The following is an 11,164-nucleotide window of genomic DNA, read 5'->3' on the forward strand; positions in this document are numbered from 1 at the left end:
CTGAATTTTGAATAGAGAAGAAGGCACTTAGAGGAGTTAGAGACGCCAGTCACCTAAGGGCACATCCTAAAGAGAAAGGCCTCCAGTTCCAACTGTTGACCCCAGAGCTGCCTTTGTCTGGGGCGACTCTGAGGCTGGGCCATCCTGCTCTTCTTTCAAACAAACCCCATTTTGCTTAAGACCAGCTCTTTCCATTGTTTGCAAACAAAAAATCCAAATGATTGACAAAACAAACTCATTTCGACAGAGTATGCAGACAGCTGGCTCTTTAAGTTCACATCTTTCACTAAAGATAAATACATATAAAAAGGATTAACTTCTAAACTTGAATATTCATGCTGTCCAGAACAAGACTCCTGGTACTGCGGAACACAGGGATGATTTCTGTACTTTGCCAGCCTTCCCAGGCATGCTTTTGCTGCCCCATTTGATTTGAAGCTTACAGACGTCAGAAGACAAGTGTTTTTGAAATTATTTTTCATGGCTGCAAAGAACCAGAGGCTGTCAAGTCCAACTGTGGAGCAGAAGTTTAGATCCAGAAGTGTTGTTATGTGAAGTGTTGTTATGTGTAGGTTTCTAACTAAGAAGCTCCAAAGGTCCAGGGGAGATTAAAAAAAAAAAAAAGAATGGTTTGGAAGGGAATAAAATAACCTTAGTCTGCAAAAGTGCCTCTAATCCTTAACTCCGTTTGCTATTAGGTCTTTCTCATCCCAAAATCACCAACTCACTTCCGGCCCTAATGTGTTATGAGCCTGAAACAATGGTCTCTTTGCAGCAACAGTGGAGGCTCCGTGTCGAACACTCATGCCCACGGCCCAGAGGCACTTCTCAGGCCTCGAAAACAGTCAGCGTGTCTTCTCTTTTCCTTTCGCTCTGGATACAGGGGCACTGTGCTGGAATTAGGCCGCTCAAAGTGAACATCAGTCAATAAGTCCATGTTAGCCTGGTACTGGCATCCAAACAGATCAATGAAACAGAATAGAGAGCCCAGAAATAAACCCACGTCTATATGGTCAATTAATATTTGACAAATGAGGCAAGAACATGCAATGAAGTAGACACTCGTCAATAAATGGTGCTGGGAATATTGGACAGATGCATGCAAAAACAACCGAAACTAGACTACCTCCTTACACCAATATACAGAATAAGCTCAGAATGGATTAAAGACTTAAATGTAAGACTCAAAACCATAAAACTACTAGAAGAAAACTTAGGTAGTAAAATCTCTGACATTTCTCTTAGCGATATTTTTTCTGATATATCTCCTCAGGCAAAGGAAACAAAAGAAAAATAAATGGGATCAAACTAAAACGTTTTTGCACAGCAAAGGAAACCATTGGCAAATGAAAAGAAAACGTACAAAATAGGAGAGTACATTTGCCAATGATACATCTAATAAAGAGGTTAGTTAATATCAAAAATTTAAAAAGCACTCATACTACTCAACACAAAAGCAATCCAATTTAAAAATCATATGAGGACCTGAATAGACACCTCTCTAAAGAGGACACACAGCCCTAGCCGGTTTGGCTCAGTGGATAGAGCATGAGCTTGTGTGCCGGAAGCCGGTCCATCCTTGCTGCTTGACACAGTCGCTGCAGGAAAGAAACATCTGCACAGCATATGTTTCAAGGGACCTGGCATATATAGCATATTGTTCTTAATATGTTTGCTCTCCTTAGCGCCATGTGTTTTAACCAAGGTCACCTCTCCGAGAAAGGTTGTTTCCCCAGGTGGGGATTTTCCCCTGAGGTTAGGGAGGGGATACAACCCCTTAACTAAGTGCCAGGCGGGTAGTTAATCACTTTAACTACAAACAATCACGCTTAAGCTACATAATCTTTACTCCCTGGAATGGAGATAAGAAACGCCCTAACCTTTGCAATAGAAATTGACAGGATTAAAATCGACTGGTATAAATACAGATGTAACAAGACAATAAACATCAAATCCTAATCAGATCCTAACCAGAACTTGGCTGGAGATCCTGGCTAGAGGTCCTGACTAGGCTGCTGATCAACTGAAGGTTGTCTCCGTGTCATTCCTTCTTTGCCGACTCCGTCCACACTTTTGGGGACCCCTGGACCTGCTGGGGTTGAACCCCAGCACTTGTGGACTGAAGGGTCCCGGGTTCAATTCCCGGTCAGGGCACATATCTGGGTCGGGGGCTCAATCCCTAGTAGGGGGCGTGCAGGAGGCAGCCAATCGGTGATTCTCATCATCAATGTTTCTCTCTCTCTCCCTCTCCCTTCCTCTCTGAAATCAATAAAAATATATTTTTTTTAAAAAGAGGACATACAGCCCTAATCGGTTTGGCTCAGTGGATAGAGCATCGGCCTACAGACTCAAGGGTCCCAGGTTTGATTCCAGTCAAAGGCATGTACCTTGGTTGCGGGCACATCCCCAGTGAGGAGTGTGCGGGAGGCAGCTGATCGATGTTTCTAACTCTCTATCCCTCTCCCTTCCTCTCTGTAAAAAAATCAATAAAATATATTTTTTTTAAAAAGAGGACATACAGATGGCCAATCACTTGGCCAAAAATTGTGGAATGTAAAGAACAAAATGAACAAACAAAATTGAAACAAATTCATAGACACAGGGGGTTGGGGAACTGGCTGAAAGAGTGAAGTGATTAAGAGACACAAATTGGTAGTTACAAATAGTCCTGGGGATGTGAGTATAGTATAGGAAACACAGCCAACAATATTGCAATAAGTACATCAGGTGCCAGTTGGAGAACTAGAAATATCAAGGGCAACACTATGTAATGTATACGATTATCTAACCACTAAGCTGTACACCTGAATACAAAATAAACTGAAAGAATATTTTTTAAAAGAGGAACATGCACTCCAATAGGGCAATAAAATATATCCAATGTTGGTACTTGCTTTGGCAGCACATACTAGTATACTATAAAATATATATCTACAATAATAAAAGTGTAATATGCTAATTAGACCAGACATCCTTCCAGATGACCTTCCGGATGAAGCCAGGGCTGCGAGGGAAGCCTGGTCTCAGGTGCCAGAGGGAAGCCGGTGCTGGCAGCCAGGGGAAGGAAGGCCTACTCTTGCACGAACTTTGTGCATCGGGCCTCTAATATATATCTCCAATATTGGACATAAAAAAAAGAAGTCAGAGTTTTTGCTATAATCCACTATGGATCATAACAGAGAGCAGCAATGCCTCAAACTCCATGCCTTTGAACTATTCCAGCAACCAAAAAAAGGTTCTATTTCTTGCCTAGTCTTCAAGCTTCTTGGGAACCCAACCATCTTTCGAGTCACTGTGCTGCTTTCTTAGTAAAAACTAACACCTGTGTTTCTTTCAGATTAAACATTTCACTGTTGCCAAAGCTAAAAGACTTGTCAACCCACAGCAACAAAGTAATTATAAGGATGACTTCTCTTTTGTGAAAACATTCATATAATTGCAATTAGCTTTTGATTTCAAAGTAGAGCAGGTTAAGTTACTACCAGTAAGTTGATCAAATTAAACTATTCAACAGTAACCAGACACACTAGGTAGGAACACATATACAGGGTATCTGAATTTCTTTTCAGCAAAGACATCCAAGTGCACTGCTCATTATCTTTTAAAGGCTTAGGATATACCCTTCACCTTACAGTTACATACACAGGTAAATGTCACACATGATAAAATTCTCAGGTACCTGTATTCTATACCTTAAATTACCATTATAAAACCATTTCTCACAATGAAAGTAGAAAGGGGCATTTTAAGTTCCTAATTAAGAAGCTTGAGATTCTAGGTACCAAACTCTATTTAAACCCTTATTGAACGAGGGTCAGAGATGATCAAGGTCATGGGTAGGAGGATCAGACATACAACCCCAAACTGCATAAACCAATGGTGCCTGCAACTTTGTAAATGCTTGATAAAAACTCATTACATTTATGAATATAAGTGTCAAGTCAAAAAAGTTTTCTCTCACAAATGAAATCCTTCCTTTAAAAAGGTTTTAAAAAGTTTGATAAGAGACAAAAACCCCATTTTAAAAATTTTCATGGACGTCCTGCTTTTGAAAGAAGAATTGTATCACACTGAATTAGATGTAATTAAAAGGTGGTTCAATGTAAAGTACCGCCCCATTTGGGAGCCAGCGTAGCCATGGGAACTGTCCTCCATTTGCTGTTCCTTTCAATTGCCTTGACCAGGCAACCCTGAATACCTCAAAGCCCCCTTTCCCACTGATAAATTCTAACCATTACCAACCTACTTCTCAGTATCCACAATGATACTTAGTGTTCGCACTACATCCACTCTATCTAATATTTAGTGTCAAAATCTGACATAGTCCCCAAAGGGTAATACAACTACATTTGTATCCAGTTACAGTAAGTAAGCTATTCAGTATCTATCAGTTTACCAGTTCATTCTAGATTTGTTCTAGGCAACACTTTTTCCTAGAGATACTTGAAACTATCCACGTAACCCACCCATTCCCACCAAAACTTAAAAAACAAGTAATATTGGTTAGACACCACTGAGATGATCCCATACAACTTAAAATTTTATGCCTTAAAAGTAGAGATGATGGTATATTAAAATAGCTTAAGTAGCAAACAACTTTAGAATATCCACATTGACCAAACTTGAAGATCTTCTGCCCTCAGCAGAGAAAAACTATTTACTAGAATTGCACGGCATTCAACTGATATATGCTGAGGAAAATACTCTAAAAAGAAATATCAGTCACCTATATTCTCATTGATACAAGAGAAAAGACTTTAATATAAACTATTAAAGCCTCTGAACATAATGGTACCATGTAAAAAATAGTAGTTCAAATACTAAGTTCATCCAAAAAATGCTGGTGATTCCACCTTAAACTCATTCTAATCGTCAGTGAAATTGTCCAGGGAGTGTTAAGATAATTTACAGGCCGGGGTGAGACTAATGATTGGGGTGATCCAGTCACCCACCAAATGTTGAGTGTTTACTTCCTCTCTGCCTCACACCGTACTCGGTGCAATGGAAGAAAACAAACAAATCTTCTTTTTGAGAAAACTACATCCTAGTAGGGAAAGCACAGTAATCCAAGAAAGCAAGTGTTAACCAAGTATACAAAAACAACAACTGGTATACCCTTATGTACTTGGGCAATACTATAAATGATGTGTATAAAAGGCAACCCTGATGACACAGAAATAGCAATTATAAATCTGGAAGAATGGTTTTCCTTAAATGCTAATTCTCTACCATCTCCAAGATAATGGGCAGGGGTTTGGGAAACAGTCATTTTAGCTGTAGTAGGTCAAGGCATTCGATAACACTTAAGTTGTTCTCCTTTTCTATTGTTCTGAGTCTGTTTGCTGCTGGTATGTCTTTTCTACTCCTTTACCACCTATTAATAGCTGGTTTCAGAGCCTTCAGCAGATACTAGCCTCTAGCTACAAATTAACAGTTTTTCCATTGAGTGTTTGTTTATGGCAAGTTTTTTTTATATACCAAGTAACAGGATATACTGTCCCTTTATAATTAATTTTAGTTAATATTTTCCCTTTATATTAACTTTTTAGCCCTGGGGGGAAACACAAAGAGAAAAATGTTCCAGCCGATCCTGATCACAGGCAACGTCATGTCTGTCACGTATCCGGGGCTACGAAGCTTGCTTTCTCCAAGAACAATAAACAAGCCCTTGCTGAAGGCTGGTATAAATGACAATAGTTAAAATTTTCTCTGTGGTTTCTATGCAACGTGAAGGAATTAGAGTATTAGTTTACTTAGGTGGGACAGCGGTAATAAGCTTCCTAACAAAACTACTTTTGTGCAGCCAGAAAGAGGCCGTCCTATTCCCTTACTTTGATCCTTTGGAAAAGCCTGTGGTAGCAGCCTTCTCCATCCCCACCCTGGCAATCCTGGTTTCCGTAAGTTGTCCACTAGACCAGCGGTCGCTAACCTTTCGGACCTCACGGACCACCAGTGGTCCACGGGCCGCCGGTTGGCGACCGCTGCACTAGACTATATGCTCCATGTGGACACAATCCCCGCCCTTTTCAGCTTTTCCCCTACCACCCAACATCAAGTCATCTTCTGTCACCATATACTAGTATTTGGCCCCTTTACCCTTACCACCTCCCCACCCCTTTCCCTGGTAATCACCATGCTATTGTCTGTCTGCTATGAGTTTCAGTTTTATGTCCCACATTTGAGTGAAATCATATGGCTCTTAGCTTTTTCTGACTTATTTCATTTAGCATAATATTCTCAAGGTCCATCATGTTGTCACCAATGGAAGTATTTCATCTTTTCTTATGGCTGAGTAGTATCCCACAGTATAGATGGACCACATCTTCTTTATCCAAACATCTATTGAAGGACACTTGGTCACTGTGCATAATGCTGCAATGAACATAGGGGTACAGATATCAAGAGTATCTACCAAGTTATAAATAATTCCTTATAAATCCTGCATCTGAAATATAGGCCTTAAGTGCTATGATGATAAAAATGCCACTGGCTTTGCATCCATTCTTTCCAAAAATGAAAAACATAGTTTTAGCTGGGCCCGTTTTTCTTTTATAAACTATATTTTATATTGAAAGAAATTCCTTCTTTTATGGTTCCATTGTTGAAACATGGATACATTATGTACATACCACTTCTGAAGAAACAATCTGTACAAAATTTAAGTTTATGGGATAAATATCACACACACACAAAATTAAATTCTAACAAAGTACATATTTTCAACAATCCACAAAACTTGAATCATCAAACAAGGCAACCCAAGCTCAAAATACGAGCTCTTAAAGGACACTGTAAGAATATAAAGATTTGAGAATTATGGAAGGTAGCAAGTCAAAAGTTTGCAAGTGAGGAAAGCCTGCCTAACAAGTCTGCTCACCTGTTTCTCCTCTGTCTGCAGCTCACATTGCAAAGCCACACTTGGCATCTTGTCAATCACTTCCCTCCAGACCTTCCCAGGACAGCAGAGCAGACTGGTCCAGGACCTCCTTCAAGCCTGCTTTCACAGTAACCCATCTACAAACTAATGCTACTATTAAAATTGGAGATCTTCTCTAGTAAATGTTATAATGCTACCACTCCCAAAACCTTCTTACCAGCTACATAATGTAGCTCAACCTGAGTACAACCATTTCCAGATAGGAAGATGGCCAGGAGTGAGTGCAGGAGCCAACAGGCCTGGGCTCCCTCTTTCTACCCAGCAAGGTATGTATTCCCATACTTCTTCCCCAACAGCACGGCCAGATCCGGTCTGAAGACAAAAGGAGGCGAAGGCTGGGCTCCTGGAGCAACTCCAAGGCAGTGTGAGGCAGCAGTTCAATGCCAACACCTTCAGGAGTGTTAGTGAGAAGGGAGGTGTGTTGCCAGGGGGCTGGAGGAGCAGAATGGAGGGAGAGGTGATGCTGGTGCTGGTTTTGGTGCGAATACTAAGAGCCAATTGGGCAACTATCTTCGCTGAGGAATGGCCAGGGTGGATTTCTGCACGCAAAATAAACAAAACAAAACACAAAAAGTGGATAGTGTGTCAGCCTGAGGACTAACGGGTCCCAAGTTCGATTCCCGGGCTTGCAAGCTGGATCCCCAGTAGGGGGGCGTGCCGGAGGCAGCCAATCAACGATTCCCTCTCATCACTGATGTTTCTATCTCTCTCCCGTCCTATCTGAAATCAATAAAAAAAAAAAATGTATTTAAAAAAACACACAAAACAAAAACCACAGGATAAGTCAGAATGATTGTATTAAGCTTTTTTACTACCTTGTTTCTGCATGCTCAAATGCTTTTTATTCAATTTTAGGTGAAGAGCTTCCAGTCAAGGGGGCCTACTCACTTGTCGGAACACATACAACATGGCATCATCACACTGTGCCATGTATGTTCATGAAGAAGAAATACTCTGCGAAGGAAACAGGCTTCAAACATCACATTTGCAATCTGTTTTTGAAACGGGCTATTGCTCAACTCTCCCGAATCATGAAATCGGTAGCAGTAACCTAGGAGCCTTGACAGAGGCCTAGCCTCTGGGCAGCTTCGAAAAAGCAACACGACCAATAGGAAGAGAGCTTCCACCGAAAAACCACGTGCCTCTCAGGAGGAAGTCCCTTCTCACCATCCCGTTTCCCCACAGTTCACTTTCAGGGTCAGGGCGACAATGTAAATATTTCTAAACACCAGTGTGGACACCCTGCATTTACTTGCGTCACTCGTGGAAGAGCTGGGATTCCGTCCTCGGGGACCCACACATGAAAAGTCTCCCCTTTAATATGAACACAGTGAGTCCGGAGCCAAACAACGGGGCCATTCAACGGTCCACGGCCCAGCGGACGCGAGGAGGCCGGGATCCGCCAGCGCCGGGCCTGCAGGTGGGGCCAAGGGCGAGCCTGCATTTCGGGGCATCTCGGAACCATCCACTCCCACCTGATCCCGAGTGGGTGTGTGGCTGGGTGATGGATGGGAAGGAGGGCGCCGGCCAGTCCCTCCGCCGGGAGTCAGGAGCAGGCCTCGGGCGGCAGGTCCTCCAACTCGCCCCGCATCCATCCCCGCGCCGGCCCCGGTCCTGGGCTGAGAACCGGTGCCCAGGCCGGAACCCGCCGCCCCGACCGGCATCGCGCATCTCTCCGCGGCTCCCGGCAAACCGCATGTTCCTCCAGGGCCACCCCAACCCCGCAACCCTAGACCCCAGGTCCGGGGGTCTCGGACCTCCCGCCATGTCTCCAGGGCGCCGCAGCTCACGGCGAGAGGAGGGGAGCTCAAGGTGACACCCGGTTTTGGAGACAGGCTCCGGGTGGCGGGCTCGACCTCCCGGGCCCGGCTGCCCGTCGGAGCCCGGGCGCCTCACCTGGCAGCGGCACACGATGTCCGCGTCCTGCGCCAGCAGATCCACCACCTTCCCTTTGCCTTCGTCGCCCCACTGCGCGCCGAGCACCACCGTCACCCGGTTCCCTCCGGGCCGCGCCCGGGGCCGGCCGCAGTCGCCGTTGGGGCAGGGAGGATGCTGCCGGGTGGGTCTCGGCTAACGCCATGGCTCCAGCGACGCGAGGAGAGCCCGAGGGAGAAGCGGACCGCAGCGAGTGCGCGAACGGAACTGCTCTGCCGCCCGGAGCCACATGCAGAGGAAGCGGCAGCCAGCGGCGGCCCCGCCCCGGCCCCGCCCCCGCCGGGCCGCCCCCTCCACCCAGGCCCCACCCGGCTGCCGGCCAAGGCCCGCTCAAGGGGGGACCATGACTGCCCCGCTCAGGCCGGCAGCGGCAGCTCCGCCTGGAGGGAGAGGCCCTGATGGCCGCAACCGCCGTCGCCCGGAATCGAAGCCACGCCCCTTCCAGGGCCGGGCGCGCCATTCTCCGGCCAACCGGAGACCGGAAGCGGCAGGGGCGGGGCTGAGAGCGCGCGCGCCAGCCTCAACGCCCCGCCTACCCTCCCTGGCTCCTGCTTTTCAAGCGGGAGGGCACGGAGGTGCGTGCTCCAGCGTCGGACTACAACTCCCGGCATGCAACGCTCTGAGCTGAAGAGACCTATGCTGGTACCGGAATGTCTGCCCTGTGTAGGTTTCCGTCTCTGAAAACATTCAATTTTAAATTATTTTTTAATTCATGGGTTTGCATTTATGGCACGCCCGACCCCCTGAGTCTCTCACAGTGGCTCATGCCAGAGGAACTGTGGCCTTGAACCATTGCCTGGCTCCTGCCCGTAGGCGGCAGGCACTGAAGCGGGTTGCACGGTGAGGGGGAAAATTATTTTTTAATGACTTGTTTTTATTAAGGGATGAGATTGTGTGCAAAACAAAAAGGGTGGAACTTCATAATATAAATGGGTTGGGATGGGAACGTATAGGTTTCGAATTGGAAAGTAGAGGACTAGGGGTAAGAACAGAGATGGGGATAGGGATGGAATAGGGCCAACTCAAAAGTAAAGCAATAAGATAGAGAATGTTAGACCTGAAAATCTGGGGATCAAGTAGAGTCCTAGCCCTTCTCATTTTACACTTTAGTAACACAGGCTCAGGGAGGAGGAGTGTATTACCGATGTCAGATAGTATATGCCAGATACTATGATGCACTTAGCTCTTTTAATTCCCACAACCATCCAAGGTAGGTGATACTATCTTATCCTTATTTTACAGGATTTGAAAGTTAACTTGTTCTAACCAAGAGCTTAATTGCTATCTAAGCAGCCTGAGTCCACAACCCAGCCCTTTTGTGTATATTCCACTCCTGTTAGTGTTTCAGATGTCGCTAGATTCCAGAGTATATATCTCCTGCGGAATATCTTCCGCCTGCAACACAAATTAACTATGACATAGGATTCTGACATAAAGTTGCTGGGCCCAGCAGGCATGGCTCAGTGGTTGAGCATCGACCTATGAACCAGGAGGTCAGGGTTCAATTCCTGGTTAGGGCACATGCCTGGGTTGCCGGCTTGATGATCCTCAGTGTGGGGCGTGCAGGAGGCAGCTGATTAATGATTCTCTCTCATCATTTATGTTTCTATCTCCCTCTGTCTCTCTCCCTCTCTGAAATCAAGAAAAAGATATTTTAAAATAAATAAAGTTGTTTCGGGGAAAAGGTGTGCATAGAATCAAATTAAATGTAGTGTCTCCCAAATAAAAAAAAAAGATTATGTGTGTGTCCCAAGTCATATGTATGCAATCATGTTCTCTAATGGTTCCCAGAGCATATTTTATAATTTTTATTCAAAGATTCATTAAGTCAGAATCAGTAAACACGGAGACCCTACAATAAGTTAAGGTAGTGCTAGGCACTGAGGACATAAGGAGGAATAAAGATACAATTGCAGCCCTTCAGGATGCACATTATTTGGTCTACCGAAAAATAAACAGATGAATTATACTACTGCGTGATAAATTTTGGTGTTTATCTTGTTTTTACCACAAGATTACAAGCCCCTTTGTAAACCAGAACGCTTTATTTTATTTTATTTTATTTTATTTTACTCAAGAGCAGGAGACAGCGTTGGTCATGCAGTTGGTGCTCAATAAGCACCTGTTACTGCTCACTTCTGTTCAATGGAAAAGTCACTTACAGAGTGCCTGCACTTGTTATGCACCGCTAGGTGCCTATTTGTTATTGCAGTCGTGGTAGGAAAATTTGGTCTAAAACAGTGGTTCTCAACCTTCTGGCCCTTTAAATACAGTTCCTCAGGTTGTACCCAA

General features: G+C 44.6%; 1 protein-coding gene and 1 non-coding gene across 2 annotated transcripts in view; one reads left to right on the forward strand and one right to left on the reverse strand.

Annotated features, from left to right (window-relative positions):
- The window catches only part of ADSS (adenylosuccinate synthase), a 35,137-nt gene extending 26,014 nt beyond the window's left edge, over nucleotides 1–9,123 (reverse strand). The window contains 2 exon segments of the mRNA XM_006109820.3: nucleotides 8,834–8,977; nucleotides 8,979–9,123. Coding sequence (XP_006109882.2) covers nucleotides 8,834–8,977; nucleotides 8,979–9,017 — 183 coding nt within the window. The 5' untranslated portion in view covers nucleotides 9,018–9,123.
- Nucleotides 9,124–9,582: 459 nt separating this feature from the next.
- Nucleotides 9,583–9,715, forward strand: LOC111823595. The gene has a single exon (XR_002826662.1). It is a non-coding gene; the product is annotated as a small nucleolar RNA SNORA42/SNORA80 family (small nucleolar RNA).
- The last annotated feature ends 1,449 nt before the right edge of the window (nucleotides 9,716–11,164 follow it).

This window comes from Myotis lucifugus, unplaced genomic scaffold (assembly GCF_000147115.1).
Source record: "Myotis lucifugus unplaced genomic scaffold, Myoluc2.0 scaffold_579, whole genome shotgun sequence".
Classification (NCBI taxonomy): Eukaryota; Metazoa; Chordata; class Mammalia; order Chiroptera; family Vespertilionidae; genus Myotis; species Myotis lucifugus.